The sequence below is a fragment of the Falco naumanni genome, chromosome 3, assembly GCF_017639655.2.
Source record: "Falco naumanni isolate bFalNau1 chromosome 3, bFalNau1.pat, whole genome shotgun sequence".
Lineage (NCBI taxonomy): Eukaryota > Metazoa > Chordata > Aves > Falconiformes > Falconidae > Falco > Falco naumanni.
Window position 1 is genome coordinate 104,049,833 of NC_054056.1, and position 25,243 is coordinate 104,075,075.

General features: G+C 44.4%; 1 protein-coding gene across 1 annotated transcript in view; it reads left to right on the plus strand.

The window, feature by feature from the left end:
• The window catches only part of FER1L6 (fer-1 like family member 6), an 82,150-nt gene that overhangs the window by 12,870 nt on the left and 44,037 nt on the right, over nt 1-25,243 (plus strand). The window contains 13 exon segments of the mRNA XM_040586684.1: nt 74-200; nt 823-877; nt 973-1,104; nt 1,833-1,895; nt 3,417-3,495; nt 7,222-7,378; nt 8,365-8,551; nt 10,157-10,349; nt 11,393-11,736; nt 15,104-15,212; nt 16,990-17,135; nt 17,137-17,171; nt 24,422-24,542. Of these exon segments, the coding sequence (XP_040442618.1) occupies nt 74-200; nt 823-877; nt 973-1,104; nt 1,833-1,895; nt 3,417-3,495; nt 7,222-7,378; nt 8,365-8,551; nt 10,157-10,349; nt 11,393-11,736; nt 15,104-15,212; nt 16,990-17,135; nt 17,137-17,171; nt 24,422-24,542 (1,748 nt within the window).

Sequence of the window (25,243 nt, forward strand, 5' to 3'; positions counted from 1 at the left end):
TCTGCTCCAAGTTAGCTTTTTGCAAGCAGAAATTGGAGGTGGGTTTTACTTTCTTGATTGTTTTCTTCATCAGGTGATCATGATGAAAGTGCAAATCTTCACCATGACACTCTCAGAAGACAAGAAGAGGGAGAGGAAGACCTAATGAACAGTGATGCACGGTCCAATGTTTTGGGATCCTCAAGCCCAAAGAGGAAAAGGTATTTCTTGGTGTACCTTACCTAACATCCTCTAAAAAACCTTTACCACCGTTCTTGGGAGTGGCATTGCCCCAGGACAATACATCTGCTGACAGAAAATCCATTTGCTGACAGCAGTGATCCCTTCACTCCTGCTCTCCCACATGATAGAGCGGGATGTACTTGTCAGCAAAATATTATCAGCTCAAGACCAATTGTCACCAGGTGCTATTCAGTTCAGGGAGAGACTGAAATGGAGTCTGAGTGCCTCAATTGTGCTAATGAACTCTGCTAATGAAAATGAGTCAAAGGGACCAGCAATCTCTATAGCTAAGAGTTTGTGTAGTTGTGTGTTTTCCATACAGGGGAGGAATGGAGTCAGGTTTAATAGGATCAACAAATGAAATCATTCTCATGCATGGCAGGTAGCTGCACTGGTCAGTGTGGATGCAAAATATTTCCCTATCACCAAGTATATTAGAAAAATCGGTGGTCTCTGCTGATGAAATCCAGCCTAACAGTTCACAACCAAGCTACCTGCCATAAACAATGCTTGTTTAGTGACACAAAGTCTTTCCGACATGTGTCCAAGTACCAGCTTTTGCCTAGACATTCGTAATTACCTGTTCTGTTATTTAATCAGGGCGAAGCTGGTGACCCGAATTCACGGAGAGGAGCTGAAATCCCAGAACTACCAGGTGAGCAGGGGCTGACTGCCCTTACGTGCCTGTGAAATTCTCGGACAGGCCAGACCTGATCCCAGGAGTGCACGCTGTGTCCTTGTGCCCCACAGATTGCCATCACCATCATTGAGGCCAGACAGCTGGTGGGTGAGAACATTGACCCTGTGGTGATGATCGAGATAGGTGATGAGAAGAAGCAAACGACAGTAAAGGAAGGCACAAACGCCCCTTTCTACAATGAGGTAGGTGCTTGCTCCTGAAGAAGACACTTTCTTCAATGGCTCTGGGTAGCCTCCACCACTTGGTAGCTCAAAAGGGGATGAACTAAGTTTGTAGCACTTACATGTCTGAGCAGGGAGATCTGTGCAGGAACTGCTTGAGTTTCAGTCTTGGCCAAGCACCACCAGTAGCTCCCTTGGGTTTAGCTCTGTTTGCTCTTTCTCTTCTCAAGTTCAGTCCATCCTGTTCCACACCCCGTCCACTGCATCCTGCCCTAATACCACTGCCTCTGCATTTTTTCAGATGGCCCATTTGGGAGCTTTGTCTTAAATGCCCCCCTTCAGCCTCCTGTTTCTACCATTTCACCATTTCAGCCTTTCCTTGAAATATGTTTGTCCCAGCTGGTAACAAACGAGACCAAAACAACCCCCAAAACCAACCAGTCCCTTTGGGTTTCCTTGTGCCGCCTGTCCCTTTGGGCAGTACCCTGGGATGCAGAGTGAGGGCTGTGGGTATTTGCAAAGGGCAGTGCTGTGCAGCCACACAAGGAGGAGAGTGGAAAACAGGTCTGGGCTATGGCAGACATGAGCCAGGGAGCAAGGAAAGGGATTTTCTATGTCCATCACTGCCTCCTCAGCACCCCCACACCAGGACTTTTTAAAGCGGTAACCCAAAAAGCTAAATAATGCTGCTGAGGGTGCTGGCTACCAGCACAAAGACAATTCTGATCTACTGTTCCCTTTTCCCGCAGTACTTTGTGTTTGATTTCGTTGGACCACAGGTGTTCCTGTTTGACAAAATAATCAACATCTCTGTAAGTACTTAGGAAAGCTTTGCACAGTAAGTAAAGGTCAATGGTGTCACTTTGGCTCTAAATGATTCTTCTTAATGTAATTAAAAAGAGAAATAATTTTAGGTACCAAGGGCACTATAATGTCAGCATGAAATATAGGAAAGAGAAAGGATAGGGAACAGAAAAAGGAGGAAAGGCAGCAGCTGGCAGTGATTTGAAGGAGCATAACCCTAAAGGAAGATTGTGTGTTTTCAGGGACACTCATTGCTGGCTTGGCAACCTGTGAGGTTGAATGAGAAAATTCAGCTCAGTTAAGTGTCTTCAGCATTGTCTCCATCCCTCTAATTTTTAAGCTACCACTTGTTTCAAATGGCCGAGTTGAAACTTCTGGCTTACCTCAGTTCTTCAGGTACAACTGTTTCTACCTAAACTATCCAGGTACCTTATCCTCAGCAGCAGCTCCCAGGCTGCCTGGGAGTGTCAGTGGCTGGTTGCTATTGGCATGGGAGTGGGCTCCGGTTGCTCAGTGCTGCTCCCGCAGCTTGCTGCAAGTCCTGGTGAAGCTATGTGACATCTCAGAACAGCCCTGATGGAAGACACACATGCTCTTGGACTTCTTGCAGTTTGGAAGGCCAAGCCTATGGAGCCATGCTAGTTGTCTTACCAGAGGCTCCTGAGGTTCATCACCATGTTCAGCAAAGCTGCTAAGGAATTAAGGAAGATGTCCTGAGACTGTGGACAGCGCTGTATTTGTGTTACTTAGAAATATCACAAGCTGTGCTGTTCATGAGCTGGTTTTTGCATTTTTAATACCAAAAGTCCCACCACTTGGCCAGAGAAATGAGCACTGAGTTTTTGCCCCAGGAAAGGTGCTTTCCCCCTGAAGTTCTTTGTCCATTTCCAAAATATACCCCAGGAAAGGGTCAGTGCTGGTTGTGCTTGACAGAGACACACTCACTGGGGCCTGCTTGCCATCTCATTTACATCTATATCACTTCTCTGATTTCATTAATGTTGTGAGAGGTAAATCAGAATTGAGTCTCTTAGTTTATATGCACATTGAAATATTGCAAAGAAACATTTTAATTCTTCCTCCTCTGGGTGTACTCGGTTCTTACGGCAATTCGGATATTGCACAGAGAGTTACATGATTTCTGCAGCCTAGTGTGAAACCAGTTATGCCCCATGTGTTTATATTCATCACAATTTATTTAAACCTGCCAGGGTAAGTAATAACAACTGCATCCTCTGAAGACGCATCCATCTGATTCCTGCACTGTATAATCCTGGGACCTGGGATGAACCTGTGTGATTCTACTTGGATGCAACTATATCAGTTTCTAAATTGGCACAATATTGGGTTAAGAACAGATTTCAAATGCTTGCTGTATCTGCTGTGGTTGTGTGCACCCAGTTTTGGGTGGTGTTGGATGTCACGGCTTATTACCTCTGAACCAAAGGAGACCTTTGTTTGGATTACTTTTGCTTATGCTCACTGGGAAGAGAGATAATGATACTCTTTAACCAGCCTTTTTCTAACAGGTTATGCACAATAAACTGATTGGGAGTGTGCTGATAGGCTCCTTTAAAGTAGATCTGGGGACAGTCTATAGTCAGCCAGGTAAGTCGTGCATTTTCTGCCCTTTTTGGCTATTAAATGAGATGTGAGGCAGGGAAGGAGAGGAGAGGGTGGTGTGCTGCTATTTCACTTAGATGCTTGTGGTTTATGCCAAGGGATAAACTTAACAAGGTTTTTGGAAAGATTATTTCTTCCATTTGGATACCAGCCACATTTTTGGAAACAGGTTCAACACTGGAAACACCTTGAGAATCTGCCCATTGGTGGGAAGCACTTACAAAGAACAGCTTTTCTTTAGGGGTAGAGAGGGCAGCTCAATGCTCTACAAAACCTAACTCCACTCATTGGTAGCAGAGCATCCAAAACTGTGCAGCGTGTGTTGGGGTAGAAGGGATGGAGGGAGGGAGAGTGGGATGGAGCGTGGAAGGAATGATGAGGGGAGCATGAGACGAGAGGAGGAGCAGCCCATAATGGGAGAGAAAAGAAGGAGATGACAAAGATGTGATCATGGGTCCACTTGACCTGCCATTTTCAGAGCTGTCCAGTGCTTTCTGAAATCTAAAGCTAAGAAAAGATCACTTGTCTCTTTTTTGGTCTGTTTTTACAGCCATCCACAAAACATGTATCTTTCTTCTATAGTTATTGAAGGACCTAGTCTTTTCTCAGTCTTTAAGAATGAATGTATTTCCTATACATCACTTCCTATAGATGTCACCCAGTTATGGCAAAAGTGTAGAGTCATTCAAGCCCCATACTGCCTTCAGGGTTTCTGCAAGAGTCAGAAGAGAGTATTGGCCTCACTGGAGTGAGCAGCCTACGTCCGTACTCAGACTGTGTTAGTCTCTGAAGTCTGTCCTGTATCTTCTGCTCACACTTCTACAGGAGGGTGGTGTCTGAGGGGTGATCCTGAGCTCATATCCCTGGTATATTCTGGTCTCTCCCTCCCACTCCCTTACACACCCAAGGTGATGGCCAAGGACTTTATGTAAATTTTTAGGGGGGTTGCTGAAGCAGGACTGCAGCAAGGGCTGTTGTGGGTGAATTGTCTTGTGCATTTTCCCACTGGAAAGATGGAGCCAAACCTGCTTCTGGCTGCTGCTTCTTCCTCTGATAGCTGCCCAGCCTCCTTTCTCAGCTGGCTGCTGGTGTTATGCCTTGCCATTGCTCTCAGCAAGGGTTTTGCCGCTGGAGAGTTCTGAGATCTTCAGACAGTTCTCATCAAAAAGTTGGTTTTCCCTCATAAAGCCTCAGCCTTAATTCAGGTTGTCCTGGTTTCAGTTGGGATAGAGTTAATTTTCTTAGTAGCTGGGGCAGTGCTTTGTTGCTGTGTTTTGGATTAGGTGTGAAAACAATGTTGGTAGGACACAGATGTTGTTAGTTGTTGCTGGGTGATGTTTATACCAAGTCAAGGACTTCTTAGTTTCTTGGGCCCTGCCAGAAAGAGGGCTGAAGGGGCACGGGAAACTGGGAGGGGACACAGTCAGGACAGCTGACCTGAACTAGCCAAAGATGTACCATGGGACATCATGCTTGGTGTATAAACTGGGGGGGGGGGGGGGGGTTGGCAGGGGCTGCCGATCATTGCTCAGGGACTGGCTGGGCATCAGTCATCAGGTGGTGAGCAACTGTATTGTGCATCACTTGTTTTCTTTTCTCCCTTCCCTTTGGATTTCATTCCTCTCCCCTTCTCCCTTTTTATTGTAACTATTTTTGTTCTTTTGGTTTTATTTTATTTCAGTGGTTAAATTGTTCTTATCTCAGCCCTCAAATTTTACATTCCAATTCTCCTCCCCATCCCTCTGGGTGAGGGGGGAGTGTGCGAGCAGCTCTGTGGTACTTAATTACCAGCTGGGGTTAAACCATGACTGTCACGTGAAAGGGTGTGCGTGTGTGGTGTGTGTGTGTAATCCTCTCAACCCCAGGGTGTTTGATCTGTCTGTTGGCATCCCAGGAAAGCCCAGACCCTTGTGCCGGGCCAGTCTGTCAGCATCCCGTTACAGGGACCCTTTGCTGAACAGTCCCGCTGGATCAGAGGGCAATTCAACTGCCTTGTTCAGGGAAACACGCCAACAGCATGAGGGGGACCCCTCAGCTGGTCTTCCCACTTAATTTGGATGTGTCACCCACTGCTGGCAACTGCTAGTGCCCACAAAGGACCAACACCAACAATTTACGGAATCACACTCTTTATTAGTATGACATCATGACAAATTAAGGTTTGTGATTGCCGATGATAGGGACTGCCTGCAAAAACAAGCTTGAAATGATATGCAACTAAATTACATACAACTAAATTATAATCACTAATAACAGCTGTTGTGAGTTAGTTATTTAGCATGCATAAGTCAACGCATCCCTAAGGGGGAGAAGACAGGTTCAGCCTGTCGACTGATCCCAGAAGTTACGATGGAGTCTTCCCTCACTTCTCCCCTCATCTGTCCACTTTTTATACTTCATAGTACATTGCATATTCATTCATCATACACAGGATCGGTTACAAGTTTCTCGCTTCCAATGCAAATTAGTACTCATCTTCAGATAGGGCTACTGAAGTTCTCTGCTAACTATGCATGCTCCTCAAGTGGGGTTTTGCCCTCTTTCAGGGGGACTATTTGAGTTGGAGGTCATGATCTCCCACTACCACAATTATCTTTGTCTTATTTTCAACTAATTTTCTGTTGATGTCAGTGGATTGCAACGCCTTATCATCCTGTTTCTTCTCATAGCCAGAACTTTCCTCACTTGAAGGCTTCTTTCTGTGTAACTTAGGTAACGGTGTTCTTTTCACTGTCTGTTCTTTGTTTCTCATCCTCCCCAAGGGCGACTACCTTGATTAGAAGTCCCTTCATAACAACTTTAGAGAGTGATTCAGCTTGACCTAGCTTTGTGAACACTGAATCAGAGTTGGGTAATCCAGGAGTTTAGATGATAATTCCCCCGCTTTGGATTTATTTCAGTCCAGGACTAGTCCATTTCCATCACATTTAGGTGGAGCTTGAGTGACTCTAGTCATACATCTTGTTTTTACTAACTGGTATCGTGTGCCCAGTGAGGTGTAGAAGTACCTTGGAAGCAGATAACTTTAAGATGGAGGTGTGCATTAGTATTATGAGATTATTTCATCTGAGGAAAGTAATTGTACCACAGTAGTTGGCTCAGCCACAGGTATCTCATGGATTCTTCATGCAACAACTGGTATGCAGCTTATCAGCTGTATGGTGCCATCGAGTTCCCATTCCTGCAGGGAGCACAACAGAGCATGGTCGCAGTGTTTTCGCTCTGCTCCATTCTCCGTCACTCCTACCAGCATGTGCTGAGCTGGCAGGATGTGTGGCTTAGGGAGCTGTGGTGATGTAGATTCTGTGCATACCAGCCATCCTGAAGGTGATACCTGTATTTTAGCCTAAAAAAGCTTTCTGTAATACTGCACTTGTTAGGACCCAAATTTCTCTGATTTCCCCCCCTGAAGGTGATTTTCCCACAATGACACAGGTGCTGAAATCTCACCTGACCTTCCACTGGTCTTTAGTCCCTGATCTCAGTAACCTTTGATGAAGATGAGCTTGTTGCTGATGAGCTCTAGATTCGTTCTTTTTGGTCACACAACATTTTGGACCCTCCAGATGTGCCCGGTAAAAAAGTGTACTTCAGCATGACCCTCCTGAAAGCATGCAGGTTGTTTGCAGTGCCCTTTCTGAGAGTGAAAAGGAGAATTATTTACATTTCTTGCATCTACTGTTTGGATATTTAAGTTTGTCCTTCTTACAGGTCATCAGTTTTGTGACAAGTGGGCGCTTCTCACAGACCCTGCTGACATTAGGACGGGAGCCAAGGGATACCTGAAGTGTGACATCAGTGTGACTGGGAAAGGTGATGCAATACAAGCTGCACAGAAAACAGCTGATACTGAGGAGCAGATTGAAAAGTACCGCAATAGTTTCTTTTTTACTGCTTTCTTCTTTACCAAGTACCTCAAGGGGGTCCTCTGTGCTCCTTTCAGTCCTTTCCTTGCTAACTTAGGGTTAATAGCAGGGTGGCATTGTACACCTGGCTGTTCTGATGTGCTTAAAGAGAGCTTTTACAATCCCATCAATTAAATTGAAGGGCATGTTAGGGTCACTTCTCTGCAGCTGATAGAGTTGACCATGCATTGTGGCTAAGTGCCAGATTATCCCTGACAGAAGGTTCATTGGTCTAAAACCAGTTAAATATTTCTGAAGAGCAGTGCAATATGAATTAAAAATATGAGGAAAAGCTATTCCTTCTCCTCTATCAGATGTGTGTGTATGAATATTTTCCATACCCTTAGATAAACTCAAGTGCATTAGCATTCTCCTTGTAAAATACAGAAGTTCAAGGTGGTAAAGTATGCTGCCAGCATACTTCAAATTTTACAAGAGCAATGTTTCTGGTCAATACTGACATACTGGACCAAGTCCATGGAGAGTCACCAAGATGATGGAGGGCTGGAGCACATGGTCTACAGGGAAAGGAGTGTGTGTATGTGTGTGTGAGGTGGTTTCTTGGGCCTTAAGAAGAGCAAGTAAAGGGGTATCCTACATGAAAGCATTGGAACAGGCTGCCCAGGGAGGTGGTGGAATTATCATTCTTGGAAGTGTTTAACAAGAACATACATGTGGTGCTTAAAGGCATGGCTTAGTGATGGACTTGGGTGTCCTGGGTTAATGGTTGGACTTGATGGTCTCAAAGGTCTTTGCCAACCTAAACGATTCTATGATTTTCTTATGGTAACCAGAATTTTTTTTGGTTTAGATGCAGAAGCAAATTCTTACACCTTTTTTTGTCTTGTCAGGGTGCAAGCTAACTAGAGATGATAATTTTGTTGGAAAAAATACTACTTCATTGTTTGAGTTTTCAGTTTTAAGGAAATGGCTTCTTTTTGTCTTTCAGGAACCTATTGATCCCCAAAGGCTTTCCATCTGAAAGACCATGGGCCAGGTTTTATGTGAGAATTTACAAAGCAGAAGGACTTCCAAAGATGAACTCTAGTATCATGGCCAATGTCACCAAAGCTTTCGTAGGTGACAGTAAGGACCTTGTGGATCCCTATGTGGTGGTCATGTTTGCAGGTCAAATGGTAATTGGGATCCTCTTGATTACAAATGTAGGCCTTCTTTCCTATTAGCTGTGCTGCAGGCATGTGATTATGCTTATGTCCTTTATAGTTACATAAATTAAGTAAAAAGCGTATTTCTGTAATCTGAAAGAAAATTTTCAGTTCTTAAATTATGCAGGAACAAAGTGATGGAAACACTTAATGCCAGCTGATCTAATATCAGCCTCACAGCAGTAGGTTAGAGTCAGGCAGCAGGAGGGGGAGGAGAATTCTGTAGATCTGTTATTAAAACATCAAGTTACAAGACAGTGAACTACCCAGTGTGGTATTAATTAAGTGCTATGTTCTGGTCTTCCTAGAGTGAAAAAGGGAAGCAGGGATGAAATCAGTGAAGATGGTTCAGTCTGGATTGTAGGGCTGTGTTTTGACTTCTGAATTACTCTGCTGTGATTCAGGACTTCTGTAGCTTTTCCGTGGGTAGCAGAAGCGTTTGAGTAGACTGTCTCAGTGTTGCCTGTCTTCATTGCTCCCAGAGCTCCTTCAACATCAAACATGGTGCTACAGAGAGCTGCCGAGAGGGACCTTCTGACTTTGGTGCAAGAGGAGTACAGAGGAATTCCAGGGACCTGGGTCCTCTGGGGTACACCCGTGAAGCACCGTGTCAGCGAGTTTGTCTTGATTATTGGTGTAAATAGGGAAAGAATCAAACTGGAAATGATTTTAAGCCAGCAATGCTTTCTGTGTGCAAGGAAGCCTTAGGGAGAACTCCAGCAAGTCATTTACAGATGTTTCAGGCATGAGAATGAGTGCCTCAGTGCTGATTTTGTGTTTTGCTGTGAATCCAAGCTGCAAAGTATTACATCCCAAACCAGTATGGGTTAAAATGGTCAGATGCATGCAGCTGCTGCAGGTTTAATAGAGGGCTGAAGGAGACATGAGAATGGATCAGTGATGTGAGTTTACATGCTGGTGCATAAAACATGGGTTTAGAGGTATCGTCAGTGTGTTCCCTGACTCTGTTCTCCCCACCAATGTGAAAGCAGAAGGCCTCCCACAGCCTGTGGCTGCACAGACTGTGATAATGGCCCTACTGTCTCCTGCAGGCTAGGAGGCATAGCTCCAGTCTCTGCATCCCTAGCACACAGGCATATGCCCAGAATGTGAGCTGCAGCAGTCATATTTTATACTAGATAAATTGCCTCATTTAAGGTAGTTTCATTGATACATGCTGTCTGGCAGCTGTAATGAATTTCACGTTTTATGAGACAAATTGCGCTGCATTACCACTACCCGGGTATTTCAAAAGCCATTTGAAGATGTGCAGTTTGTAACAGAAATGCCAGAGTCTGGCTTCCTGGTTATGTTTTGTGCATAAGGGCCCTGAAGAACTAGATCTTATTCCAGGCTCTGCCGCGTGGAGGTGAGAATTCTCCGTAATGTGGTCTTTTATTAGATATGGAGGGGAAAATAAACAAGCTGATAGAAAAGCCCAAGTACTTTCAAGACAGCAATTTGTGCTTTAAAAATGTCCGGAGAGATGTTGCCAAGTGCAATTTGTGCTACACTCATTGCTATTCTCCAGAGTCTGACCCCTCTGGGGTTAAATTTGCTGGACTTTCATTTCAGGGTCGAACGACAGTGCAAAAGAGCTGTGCAGATCCAGTATGGCACGAACAGATTATTTTCAAGGAAATGTTCCCTCCACTCTGTCGAAGAGTCAAAATCCAGGTCTGGGATGAAGGCAGCATGAATGATGTGGCTTTAGCTACCCACTTCATTGACTTGAAGAAAATATCAGATGAACAAGATGGTGACAAAGGTAAAGGGGAAAATGTCTGCTCTAGAATATGCCCTTAAGGTAAAATCTGTTTGCTTGGTATCTGGGCACTGGCTGATCCCATTTTAGGAATGCCCAGAGCTCAAGTGAACATCCATATAGTTTTTGCTGAGAGACCTCTTCTTGCTTAATTTGAAGTTACATTACATTGCGCTTGGTGCATGGAGGTCTGCCACTGCTTGTCTTGTTACAGAGCTGCTACATAACTTGGTACCTTCTTTGTGACCGGCAATAGTCTGCTCTAGTCCATTAGGGATGACTGATATAAGCTTATAGTTTGTGCAAGTTTCAGTTGGGTGATGAAAGCACAAAGTGCAAATCATGGACAGAGTAGGGTTGTGTTTTTGATCTACCCAGTAAGAGCAAGGTAGTTTAGGTAAGGCTCAGCTGGGTGCTATCGCATCCCAAGGAGGTATGATGGACTAGTGTGTTTGTCCTCACTTATGTGAGGTAAAGCTCGCTACCTGGAGTCTTTTTACTGATGCTTGAGTCTACCTGTGTAGCCTTATTGACGTTCTGCGATCTACGTGTGGAACATGGTCAGTTATCACCGCTCAGCAAAGGCATGGTAACTCCTTAAACTTGGCAATTCAAATGTGTATCTGAGTCCTTGATCAGAAAATAAAAGATAAACCATGTAAACTGAGTAGTGACATGGGCTTGGGAACAGTTTGAACTGGGTGAAAAAGCCTCCGTTCCTCTCCTACCATGTCCCAGCCCCCCGTCTGTGGGAGAAAGTTCTTTTTTTCAAGAGGTGCAACAGACCTCATGTCCCAGCACGTGTGGTATGAACACCTTCTGAGACAGAGCTCCACACCAGCAGAGTCCCTGGCTGGGTATTGGCAGAGGCTCATTGGTGCCAAAGAATTGCTCTGAAAATAATGCTGAATATGAGGTATCCCAGCCTGCACAGAAATGAGTCCTGCCTGGCTTTTGGTTGCAAGGGGCAAGATTTCTTGGAGCAGACAGTAAGGAAAGCATGCTAACACCTAGCAGAAATGCCACAAAAGGTGCTTTATCTCCAGGGTTTTTGCCTACCTTTGGGCCTGCCTGGATCAATCTCTATGGTTCACCCAGGAACCACAGCCTCATGGATGACCACCAGGAGCTTAATGAAGGTTTTGGAGAAGGGGTCTCCTTCAGGGGGCGTCTCTTCATTGAGATTGCTGTGGAGATACTTTCAGGAGGAGCCCGTGAGTCGAAGTTTTCAAGTATTATCAAGGACATCAAATTGCCATCTAAAGACTTCAAAGCACCCAAAGGAAAAGACAAAACTGAGAAAACAGGAGAGGATCGAAAGTCACCTTCTTTTTCAGATAAGATGAACTCAACTGAAGTGGAAGTGGAGCCATTCGATGTGCCTTCAGAGGTCAGTATGATATTAAAAGATACTGATATGTGTATTTGGGTTCAGGCCATGTAATACTGCTTTTATGTGCTACCTACAGCTTCTTCCATGCCTCCATAGTCTTGGGACTTTCCCTTAATAATGCAGCAAAAATGGAGCATTAATGTGTACCTGTAACTCATAAAAACATCGCAAGTAGGACTTGGTTTCCATAAAACTTAGTCTCCTGTCCTATTGTCCCTCCTGCACTAGCTGCATCCATGTGTTCCTGGTAGAAACTTACATGTTGTCATATCTGCTAAATACAAATCTGATAAAGAATTGACAGAAAGCCAATTGCAGCAGCTGTTAATTATAAATTCTAATTTCCTGCATTCATTTGACAAAATCGGTAGTGGTCAGTTTTGTCAATTGAAGTCAGTAGGGAATACCTGACATGGAATTTGTGCAAGTGCAGAGAGATGCATCCCAGCCTGTTTTACTCTCCTCCTTTAACCCTAGATTTTCAACATAGTTTTAGATTTGCTAGTCTCTTTACGAGAAGGGCTGCAGATCATGTGCTCAGTCTTGGCTGGCATTAACTGGTGTTACTTTCCTAACTCCACCTGTTGTACTGGGTTACATCATAGGCAGATCTGTGCTATGATGCTCTGAGAAGGTCATGCAGTTGTGGCAAGACATGTGGGCTCAGGTGCTGAGCCAACACTTAAGCTTTAATGCCCTGCTCCATCACATCACTGTCCGGAAGCAAAAGCACATTGGTACATGTATATGCAAGCTCTATTTTTTTCTTTTTTTTACCCAGTAAATAGAATCCTATAATCATTTAGATTGGAAAAGACCTTTGAGAGTCCAACTGTTAACCCAGGACTGCCAAGTCCACCACTAAACCATGTCTCTAAGCACCATGTGTGCATGTTTTTCAAACATCTCCAGGGATGGTGCTTGACCACCCTTTCAATGAAGATTTTTTTCCTAAATCCAATCTAAACTTCCCCTGGTGCAACTTGAGGCCGTTTCCTCTTGTCCTGTCGCTTGTTCCCTGGGAGAAGAGACCAACCCCCCCCTGCCTACAGCCCCCTGTCAGGGAGCTGCAGAGAGCGACAAGGTCCCCCCTCAGCCTCCTTTTCTCCAGGCTGAACACCCCCAGCTCCCTCAGCCGCTCCCCATCAGACTTGTGCCCCAGCCCCTTCCCCAGCCCCGTTGCCCGTCTCTGGACACGCTCCAGCCCCTCCGTGTCCCCCCTGCAGTGAGGGGCCCGACACTGAACACAGGGTTCGTTTCCTTTATTATATCTGATTCTTAGTGTTTTGACTCCACCTCTACATGTAAATAGGGGAGAGGAAATTGTCCTTTGGTCTTGAAGCCCAGCCCTGAGAAGTGCTCTTCCCTGGCCTGTGCCCTGGCATTGCCAGCATGAGTGCTAGCTGGAGCAGATCAAGGAGTATGTTAGCGGAGAAATGGCAAGCCAGTCGGGCAAACCTGTGCACTGGTCTTGCTTTACCTACTCATATAGTTGTAAATTGCCTCTGTCCCTCGGTTCGTCTCTGAAGATTGTAATCAAGGTGATATGAGAAGAAATGTATTTCTATAATATAGATTATCCTTTATATGGAAGAAATCCATTATTGTGAGGGGCTCAAACACTATGGTCTTAGGTGCTAGCTAAATACTCCAAGGTGCTAGCTAAATACTCCAAGTAGAAGAACAAGTCCCTTTGTAACACCAATAAATATTAATAGTAGTAAAAAGGATTTATTTCTGGCTACTCTGCCTCAGTTTTAAATACAGAATGAATAAAAGGCAACAGCATAATACAGTGATGCTTAATATTCTTTTGTTTTTGACATTCAGCAATATTTCATGCTACAGAAGACACAGTAATTGTATTACAGCTCTCTGAAAGGAAAAGCAGGAACTGGGGACATTACAAATGAGGCAAAAAAAGTCTCATAGGGCCTCTGAGGCAACAGAGGCAAATTGCCCAGCCCCACCGCACAACTTTTTTGACCTATTCTGGCAGCAAGATGATGTAAAACATATGCAATTTGCTTTCTTTATAATGAGAGATAGATGTTTGTGTCACAGTTTCTGAGCCTCAGCTTTATTAGACACCCTGTGCTCTGGGTTCATGCTGAAAATAATCAAGATGCAAGGAAGCCAAAGTTACTCCAGAGCTGCAATCTGTTTGTGGTGTTATCTTTGATGCGTGATGCTGCTAATCCTTTCACCTAAACCTATGCCCTTCTATTGTCTATAGCAGATGTTTTTCAAAATTAAGAGATCATGGGCTGTGTCAAAAGCTGTTTCTGCTTTGCAAAGTCAGGGAAACAAATATTCATATACAGCTGATGTTTTATTCAGTGCCTCACTCGGTTGCAAAATAAGCTAGTGGTGATCTTGCCTAATGGGCTTCAGTACACTGGTGCCCATACTGTGAAATGAGTAGGGTTTGCATTGGAGAGATTGTGGCAGTCAGGGTGTAAATCTGGGGAAAACTCAAAACTTAAAACATATCACCTTTGAGCTTAGCCTTGGTTTGAGGCTAGTGATACTAGGGAAGGCAAAGAGTGGAGGGATGTGCTCCCCTTGGCCCCTTAGATCCCACCTTTGGCTCTATGGTTTAAAACACAGCAGGATTAAAAAAAAAAAAAAAAAAAAAAAAAAAGGGAGGACTGCTTGGTTTCAGTAGGCTTTTGCATAGGGCTGCCAACTAAAATGTGGATACCAGACCAGAAATCTCTCTGTCTTACTGGTGTCACTGGGAGCTGAGTGTCAAAGTCTTGACTTTGGGCAAGGTCAGAGTCTTGGCAGTACAAACACATGGGCAGTAGGTCAAGGTCATCCTGGGGAAAGCAGAGCTGGGTGAGCATTCCCCTGCCTGGATGCAGTATGGTGGCAGCATCTCCTATTGCAATGCGAAGGAAGACTACGGCCACACTCACTGATAAATGACATATTCGGATGGTGGTAGTTTGTTACTGCTGCGCTAAAAGAGTGCCCTTAAACTGCCCTTGAACGGCCATAGATGTATAATTTGAATGATGGTAGAAGAGTATGTGAAGGTGCTGAAACCATTTAGCAGCGACCACTGGTGAGGCAGAGTATGAAGTGAGGGGTAATGACTTTTATGTAACCAGTTCTGATATAAACTAGACAATATTGACAAGGCCAAAGCACATAGGCTTATCTCTTTTTCCAGTCATACCTGTTTCTCAGAGAAGAGGTATTACTTCTTCCTACAAATTGTGCCTCACCAACCGCTTCAGACCAATAGGTTTACGACAGTAACACTGCTGCTAAAGGCTTATAAAGACTCCTCTGTGCTGCAAAAAAAGAGTAGAAGGTAAAATAAATGTAATTTTCCTGCTTCTTTCTTCTCCAATAGATCTATGAAGAGAAAATTCAGGAATTTCTCCTCTTTGGGACATTTTTTGAAGCCACGATGATTGATAGGAAGGTCGGAGACAAGCCAATAACCTTTGAGGTTTCCATTGGTAAGTGTGTTAAGCTCTTCTCCAAAGGAGAGAGGGAATCTCAGGAGCAAGTGAATGCTCTGTGTTACTGACGGCTGTGTCTCAGGGCTCAGGAGTCAGCTTCGGAGTCAGGCTTACATTTGAATTAAACCCTGATCATAATTTCACTGGATAGTAGTCAAACTAGGCATACTGATCTGTCTCTAGTCCCAGGTACCCAGTGTTAATACAAATCCTCTCACCCACTATATAGAGCAAGTTACCCCATATTCAGCCTCCTAATCTCTTGGGAAACAAAACTCAAGTAATTTACTTTAGGTTAGAGTTCATTCTGTAGTGTCCACTGCAATTAGTCCCTGGCTGTGAGGGACCCCCTTTGCACAGAAGATCCATGTGGACCATCTTGGCCAACCCTGCTGAGCTGCATGTGAGTCTGTGAGTGGGGCATGGGGGTGATGTAGAGCCAAGCCTCAAAATGCATGCACCAGCTTGTCCTCTAAGATCTCTCTGGTAAGGCTTGTCCTCTTTCTGAGTAAAGCAGGACTGTACTGTGCGAGTGATACCCTCATGGAGGAGCTGAATTGTCCCCAAGAGCAGACTAAAGAGAAAATGAAGACACTTTCATGAACATTGAGTGGGTATTTTCAAAAGCAGAACACATTTCCCTTGAGAGAAGCTTGAATTTGTCTCATTTCCCATATAGAAGTTTGCTTATGTCTGTACAAACCCCACTTAGAATCCGAGTGCACAGTAGCACCCTGGCACTTCCCATCTTTGTGCTTGTGTACCTGAGTGTGCTCAGCTGTAAGGCTATGTGTGCAGGGAGAGATGTCTGTGACAAACAAGACAATCAATGAGTGATACAGATTCCTGCTGAAACTTAGCAGGAAGCTGAGCTGAGAATGACAAGAAGCTCGTTTGTATAGTTAGGCAAGAAATTATACTGATTCTTGTCAGAATTAATACTAAAGATAAATATGGCTCTGAATTCTGGACCTGAACATCTACCAGCTACCTGTGCAGTTGAAATTTGGATCCGAATTTGGCAAATGGCCATTATTTACAAGAAAAGCTGGACCAAAAGTCCAGATCAAGATGTATGGGGTGATTCTTCTCCTGCAGGGAATGGTTTCTGCCTGTCTGTAATAAAATCTGTAATTACCAGTCTGATGGATGCACCTCTTTCCCAGTGCTGATAATTGCCCTTTAAGGCAAAATCCTATGAGAGAAGATGGCTGTATTGTTAGCAGAGTTGTCTGGTGTTAGGCTTGAAGCTGGGACCTCAAAGCATTGTTATTACTAACTCTGCAACACCACTATGCCAGATTTGCTTGTCTGAAAATGAGCTTTAGCCCTTCTGAGATCAGACTTTGAAATGATCATCCATATGTTGTAAACAAGACATACATTTGCTATGTAAATCAAACACATAATTTGGGCTCTTGGGTCTAGAAATATCAACAGCAGTATTGCTTCACTTCTGAGTTTCTTTAACAAAAGCAGAAGGTCCTGGGGGCCAGCAATCAGAAGATCACATCACTTAGTGGTGGGGGTAGTATACCAGGTATATATCACATAGGGCAGGTAAAGAAGCACAGTCCTGGAGTCTGAAAAGTCATTGGGACCGACATACCCCGTCAGGAGCTTTATAAACTGCATTATGGCTGGAACACCTAATGAACAGGAGGGGATAATGATTTTCCACTGGTATGACTGGTCTTTCTCTTTTTTTTAAACCTCATTCAGGTTTACTGCGTCCAAGCTAGTCATCTCTTCACTTGTAACTCTCTGTCTCTAGGTAATTTTGGAAATATTACTGATGGGGTGTCAGCAGGAGCTGGAGGGAAAAAGAAGTTACATGATGGAGAAGCAGAAGAAAGCTTGCTACATGAGGTGGAGGGTGAAATTTCGTACAACCTTGGAGTACCCCTGATATCCACCACCCCCCCCTGAGAAGCCACTGATCACAGGTGGGAACAGGTAAGAATTGGTTTCAAGACTTCATTGTGCAGGATTCTAGTTTCTATTTTGTGATCCTGCAGGACTCATTCATGAACCCTGGCAGCACTAAACAGGTAGTGTGCAACTGAGGATTTCAAATCCTCAATTACATCTTTCACAACAGTAAATTTTGCAGGCTCCACTGGAGTGAACGGGCTTTGAGCTATTTTACACTCATATTCTAATCTTGGCCTCATGAGCTCCTGAACTTCTGGTGTTTCTAAAAAGGAGGTGTTACACCAGCTATAGATCAGAAAGCTATAGGCAAGTGCAACTCCTTTCAGTGCTGTCCTTGGTGTAGGGTCCCATAGTCTGATCACAAGTAACATCCACCCAGTGACCACTCCAGAAGCAGAATAACACATCAAAAATATTGAAATCTGGTCGAAACAAAGTCAGCTTCCCAGAACACTTCCCAGAGCTCATAATTATGGATGCAAACTTAAATAGCAAAAAGTAACAGAAGTAGGAGGAAATAGTCCTTGAAAAAAGGAATGGAGCAATGGATTAAAACGTGCAGAACAGTTTTTTTAAATAGCCTTGATTTTAAGTTTTAAAGGTTTTAAGGTGTAAAGGTTTAATTAATTTCAAAGATGCTAATAAAAATAAATATTTTCTTTGTTAATTTTGTAGGTATAATGATCCTTGTATTGCTGAGTGCCAAGACTAGGCAGTACCTCTTTCTTTACCAGGCCAGGCACTGCCAAGCAGTTTACAGATCTAAGGACCAGGTGGGAAATACCAACCTGGATCTGTTTGGTTTCTGGACCTCCCTCAGTTAAAAAAGTACTTTCATCCTTTCTTGCAATCAATGGCTCAGATTAAATCAGAGCTAGTAGAAGAAAAAAAGACTGAAAATACCATAGCAGAAATTTTTGTTTCTTCAGTAAATAAACAGAGAAGGGAGAAAAAACCAATATTTGACAGAAAGTTCTCTCCTCATTAAAGGACTGCAGATTTGGGAACATGCTGGGTTATTATCCTCCCTGGGAGGTTGTGTGATTTTTAGTTTTTCCCTTAACAAGAATTTAGATTTAAAGAACTGCTGTAAAAGAATGAATCATTCTTCAAATCTTCTATTCACTGCTTGGCTCGCTCCAATATTAACAATTTTTTTTCTCATTAAAGAAGATCTCTTTTCCTCAAATTTATGTAAAATGCTGCATCTTTTTTTCCCTCCTGTGCTATCTAAAACAGTTTGGCCAGCCACAGACACCAACTACTGACTTTATGACTGTCATCTTATATTGGCATCATACTGGTTTCATCACTGGATGTTTTTAGTATAATCAGTACTCAATGGGATAGCCAATAGTTTAGATAAACTTTGCATTTTAAAATCATAAATGAACAGTAGAAAATTATAACAAGGGTCCATTTTGGAGATTAAAACCACTAACTAATTAAAGGAGAAGGCAGAGCAGTAAGACTTGTAAAGCAGACATCATGAAATTGCCAGGAATTTTCCACATTTATGTCAAAATGTATAGCAAGGGTAAGCTAACATCGAAAAAGTGGTTCCTCTGAATTCTCATAGTGGGAATAAGAGACATGGAAGTTCAGTCTTCCATGTGAGTTATTTCATGGCTATATATTTTTCTTAGTAAATCCTGTAAGAAGACTCCATAAGCTCTATGAATTTCAGGTTAAGACGTTCTGGCATTGGGGGACAGTTGAAGTGGTTTTCCCTCTTATGAAACCACCAAAATTAATGATTGCCTGAGACTCGTGTAGCTCTGCTATGCACCGAGTAGAACGGGTAATGCTCACCTTGCTGTAGGTTATTGAGGAGAAAGTAAATGGAAAATTCTGTTTCTCTTTTGATATCCCATAGGGCAGTAAAACGAAGTTGTAGAGAAAATCTTAATCTTTTTAAACAGAAACATTCTTGCATAAACCTGTTAGGCGTGTGTGAAGTTAGGAGTTAGGGATAGGACGCTCAAGAGCAACAAGTGATTTGGTTTCTGTGGGCTTGGCTTAGTGGTTACACACGTGTGCCCAGTTCTATCTGAAATGACTTAGAGTATCTGAGGGATCCTTACAAGCAAACATGAGAATCCCAGCCCCTTCTGGTCCCACAAGGTGAATGACCATGCCTGGCTAACTCAGCCTACTGGGACTCTGGATTTCAGGAGCAGGTGAGCAGGACTTTCTAAAAATTTGGCTGTGCTCAGACAGAGAAACCTTGAAATGGAAGAACAAGTCTTCTCTCCATACCAAGTGCACTTTCCTTTCTTGGATACCACAGCCTTTCCCAGGGTAGAGGAAATAGAAAATGCAACCATTTTTGCAGCCAGTTGTTGAACGTTCTGAAGAGCAGGAGGCTTGGGTAGTTTTATTTATTATTTAGAGAATCGGTTTCTGTGGAGAAATACTGAAGGCAAGTTGTGCTGGTTTTGACTGGAATAGAGTTAATTTTCTCCATACTAGCTTGTATGGTACCATCTTTCGGATTTGTGCTGGAAACAGTGTTGATAACACAGGGAAGTTTTCGTTACTGCTGAGCAGCGCTTACACATTGCCAAGGGCTTTTCTGCTTCTCACCCCACCCCACCAGCGAGCAGCTGGGGGGGCACAAGCAGTTGTGAGGGGACACGGCTGGGACAGCTGACACCAACTGACCACAGGGATATTCCATACCATATGACACTATGGTCAGCAATGTAAAGGAAGAAGCAGGAAGAGCCAGCAGATGAATACCTGGCTCCGAGCCTGGTGTCACTGGCAAATTCTGGGGTTTTTGATCACGGCTGGTCTACACGACAGCAGGCTTGCTGGTGGCAGGTGGGGTATTCCGGTCTCAAAGGGGGAAAAGGATCTTAGCGCAGGAGTTAACAGGGCTCATTGAAAGAGCTTTAAACTGGATTTGAAGGGGAAAAGGGTTATACCCAGGCTGGCTAGAGATAAGCCTGGGGGAAGCATGCCAGTGTCTGCGCGATGATGTGCTGGTGAGGTCCTTGGATCTGCCGTTTCAGTGGAGGTAGGGGATGAAGATCCATGTGCAAAGATGCAAAGTAGAAACCGCAGAAATGCCTGAGAATGGTCATGTAGGAATGAGGGCTTCTCTCTCCAAAAAGGTGGTAGGATCAGGCCCAGCTGAATTGCATTTACACTGATGCACGCAGCATGGGCAACAAACAGGAGGAGCTGGAAGCCTTTGTACAGCAGGAGAACTATGACATAGCTGCCATCATGGAAACATGATGGGATGGGTTGCACACTGGAGCGCTGCAATGGATGCTGTAAACTCTTCAGAAGGGATAGGTGAGAAAGGAGAGGCAGGGGGGTAGCGCTGTATGTTAGGGAGCATTCTGATTGTCTAGAGCTTAATGATGGTGACAATAAGGTTGGGTGTTTACGGGTAAGAATCCGGTGGAAGGCCAGTGAGGCAGATATCATGGTGGGAGTCTGTTACAGACCACCCAACCAGAATGAAGAGGAAGACAAAATATTCTACAAGCAGCTGGGAGAAGTCTCACAATCGTTAGCCCTTGTTCTTATGGGGGACTTAAACTTACGAGATGTCTGCTGGAAGGAAGCAGTCCAGGTGATTCCTGGGATGTGTGGAAGATACTTTCCTGACACAGCTGGTGAGGGAGCCAACTAGGGAAGGTGCCCGCTGGACCTGTTGTTTGTGAACAGAGAAGGACTTGTGGGTGATGTGATGGTTGGAGGCATCTTGGGCACAGTGAATGTGAAATTATAGAGTTTTCTATTCACAGAGAAGTAAGGAGGGGGGTGAGCAGAACTGCTACTTGGACTTCCAGAGGGGAGTCTTTGGCCTGTTTAGGAGCGTGGTTGACAGAGTCTCAGGGAGAAAGGGGGCAGTCCTGAAAGGCCAAGGGGTCCAGGAAGACTGGACATTCTTCAGGAAGGGAATCCTAAAGGTGGTGGAGCAGGCTGTCCCCATGTGCCAAAAGACAAGCTGGAGGGGAGGAAGACAGAGGAACAGAGAGCTTTGGCTGGAACTTAGAAAAAAAGGAGCACTTATGACCTTTGGAAGAAGGGGCAGGCAACTCAGGAGGACTACAAGGATGTCATGAGGTTGTGCAGGGAGAAAATCAGAAGGGCCAAAGCCCCACTTTGGAACTTAATCTGGCTACTGCCATAAAAGACAATAAAAAATGCTTCTGTAAATACATGAGCAACAAAAGGAGGACTAAGGAGAATCTCCATCCTTTTTTGGAAACATAGGATGAGGAAAAGACTGAGGTACTTAATGCCTTCTTTGCCTCAGTCTTCAATAGTAAGATGAGCTGTTCTCAGGGTATTCATCCCCCTGAGCTGGAAGACAGGGACAGAGAGCAGAATGAAGCCCCCATAATCCAAGGGAAATGGTTAGTGACCTGCTACACCAGTCAGACACACACAAGTCTATGGGGCCAGATGGGATCCACCCAAAGGTACTGAGGGATCTGGCAGAAGCGCTCACCAAACCCCTTTCAATCATTTATCAACAGTCCTGGCTAACTAGGGAGGTCTCAGTGGACTATAGGTTAGTAAATGTGCTGCCCATCTACAAGAAAGGCTGGAAGGGGGATTTGGGGAGCTACAAGCCTGTCAGCCTGAATTTGGTGCCGGGGAGTGTCATGGAGCAGATCACCTTGAGTGCCATCACATGGCACATACAGGACAAGCAGGTGATCAGGCCCAGCCAGCATGGGTTTATGAAAGGCAGGTGCTGCTTGCCTAAAGTGATCTCCTTCTATGGCAAGGTGACCTGCTTAGTGGGTGAGGGAAAGGCTGTGGATGCTGTCTGCCTAAAGCCTTTGACACCATTTCCCACAGCATTCTCCTGGAGAAACTGGCTGCTCATGGCTTCGATGGGTGTACTCCACGCTGGGGAAAAAAACTGGCTGGATGGCTGAGCCCAAAGAGTTGTGGTGAATGAAGTTAAAGCCAGTTGGTGGCTGGTCACAAGTGGTGTTCCCCAGGGCTCAGTGCTGGGTCCAGTCTTGTTTAATGTCTTAATCAATGATCTGGACGAGAGGATCGAGTGCATCCTCAGGAAGTTTGCAGATGACACCAAGTTTGGTGGGATCGTTGATCTGCTGGAGGGTAGAAAGGCTCTGCAGAGGGATCTGGACAGGCTGGATTGGTGGGCTGAGGCCGATTGCATGAGGTTCAACCAGGCTCAGTGCCAGGTCCCACACTTGGGTCACACCAACCCCAGGCAGTGCTACAGGCTGGGGCAGAGCAGCTGGGAAGCTGCCTGGGGAAAAAGGACCTGGGGGTGTTGGTTGACAGCTGGCTGGGCATGAGCCAGCAGTGTGTCCAGGTGGTCCAGAAGGCCAATGGCATCCTGGCTAGTATCTGAGACCGTGTGGCCAGCAGGATCATGGCAGCACTTGTTCCCCTGTACTTAGCACTCGTGAGGCCAAACCTCAAATCCTGTGTTCATTTTTGGGCCCTTTGCTACAAGAAAGACATTGAGGTGCTGGAGTGTGTCCGGGGAAGGGCAACAGAGCTGGTGAATGGTCTAAAGAACAAGTCGCATGAGGAGCGGCTAAGGGAACTGGGGTTGTTTAGCCTGGAGAAAAGGAGGTTCAGGGCAGACCTTATTGCTCTCTACAGCTATCTGAAAGGAGGTTGTAGGCAGGGTGTTAGTCTCTTCTCCCTACTAACAAGTGATAGGATGAGAGAAAATGACCTCATGTTGTGCCAAGTTTAGATTGGATATTGGGAAAAATTTATTCCTTGAGAGGGTTGTCAAGCATTGGACCAGGCTGCCCAGGGAGGTGGTTGAGTCACCATCCCTGGAGGTATTTAAAAGATGTGTAGATGTGGCACTTAGGGACATGGTTTAGTGTCGGACTTGGCAGCGCTGGGTTTATGGTTGTACCTGATGATCTTAAAGGTCTTTTCTAACCTATAATGATTCTATGATTCTATAAAGTTGGGGGAAGAAGAAGGAAGGGGCAGAGGAACATTTGGAGTGAGGTTTTTTTGTCTTCCCAAGTAACTGTTACGTGTGATGGAGCCCAGCTTTTCTGGGGATGACTGAACACCTACCTGTCTGTGGGAAATGGTGAATTAATTCCTTGTTTTGCTTCGCTTGCATATGCAACTTTTGCTTTACTTATTTAACTGTCTGTATCTCAGCCCATGAGTTTTCTCACTTTTACCCTTTCTGATTCTCTCCCCCATCCCACTGGGGAGGAGTAAGCAAGTGGCTGCGTGGGGCTTGGTTGCTGGCTGGGGTTAAACCACAACAGAAGTATACACCAGAAAATAGCTCTCCAGTAGCCTGTTCTCAGCTGCAGAGCATGTATTGGATTAGAGCCATTCCCAGAAGAACATAAAGGATTATATAGAGCTTCATTTCCGTTAAAAATCTTTCCACTGTGCCACCATTAGTAAGGAAAATTATGAGACCTCAGGTGTTAAATCCAGTATGCCTGAGCATGGTGTTTCATAGGGCTAGAGAATTTATATAAAGGGAGGACAACGTGCTTATCAGGTTCAAGGTTTTGACATAGTGCATACCACAACTCCAATCAAACATCAGTCTTTGTGGCCGGTGTGCGTTGAAGTCATCAGAGCCTCTGGTTATGCTGGCATCTTGCTCATTCTTTTCAGTACAAGATATTCATACAGCTGGACACCCAAAGAAAGTAGCATTGCAAAAAGAGTCAATATGGCAACTTGGACCTAAGAAAAAAAGAGAAAAGGGAGATCAGCAGGTGCATTTTATCACAGAGTTATTATAAGTTTGGTATCCCTTTTACTAAGCAGGGTCCTGCAGATCAGCTTCTGCCAAGAAATGTCAATCTCTGCTAGCTATTGCTTCTGAAAAAAAAAGCACTTGTGAAAGTAATGTGGTGGTGAGACTCTGCCATGCCTCTCCTGCTGTGTAGTATGCAGAGACATTGCTCTTGAAGAGGTGATCAGATTTTAATTTTTGCTCCTTTTTCCCATGTTGCTTTCCGCCATTAACAGTATTTCAGAGCTTCTCTGCATGGCTCTCTGCCCAGCTTTTCTCCCACCCTGGAAAGCACTGAAATTAGATCTATCGACTTCAAGACATTTCTCTTCGGGGATCTCACATGTGGCAAAAGTGAGGTTCATGTTTGTTCTCCCCAGCATTTACTGGTTAGCACATGTGAACACATCCTGTTGTGTCCTCACTTTCTGTGCTGTGAGAGAGCACCAAACAGTTTTTCTTTCCCACACCTTGCCCTGAACTCCTCTCCCACCTTTATGATCTGCTCTGTACTTTGTTTTCACAGGAACTATCAGTACCTACCGTATGATGAGAGGAAGCCCTGTATCTGTGTCAAGAGCTACTGGGGTGACCAGACCTTCCGTCTGTACTCTGCCAACACTCTGGAGAAAATGGCAGATCACCTGGTAAGTGGCAACTGTGTTCCCAGGCTCACGTATTCAGCAGGGTAAGTCAATGAGAGGTCACGTTCCCCAAAACAGCCCTTCAGAACTTCCCTCGACTGCATTCCTTGCTGTTTGTTTTGTGAAAGATTAACCTCTTCTCACCGCCCCCCCGGCTCCCAATTACTTTTGATCTATTAGAGCTAGTGAAGTATTTCTGTCCACCGGTTCTTTTTTTTTTGGCTGTAGGGCTGTCTTGTTTTGTCAGAAACATTTTCTTCTTTGTAAGAACAGTCTAACAATTAAAATATGAGATAAGAATAATCTGTCTCCTATGGCTCTTCCTCTGATGTCTTCATCCTCAGATCACATGGCTTAACCTGTGTTTATGCTGGAGACTCTTTAAAGGACACTTTTTGGTTTTAGTATTCCTAAAAACATTGACAAAGACAAAATGGCATATCGTCCCTTGGGCAGTCACTGCAATGCCCTAGTCATAGCATTTTCCCATCATGATGGTTTTTCTACCATTGTTTGAAGTTGACTATCAAGTCTCAAGAAAGTAGTTGTATTTTTTTTTTGAAGTGACTTCTAATGTTGGATATTTTAATTTGGGGCACTCAGATTAAGAGTCTGATTCATCCCTCATTTATCCTTATATACCTCATGAGCACAACACTGAAGTCATACTTACGCAAGGTTGTATCATGAGAAGACAGTGGCTT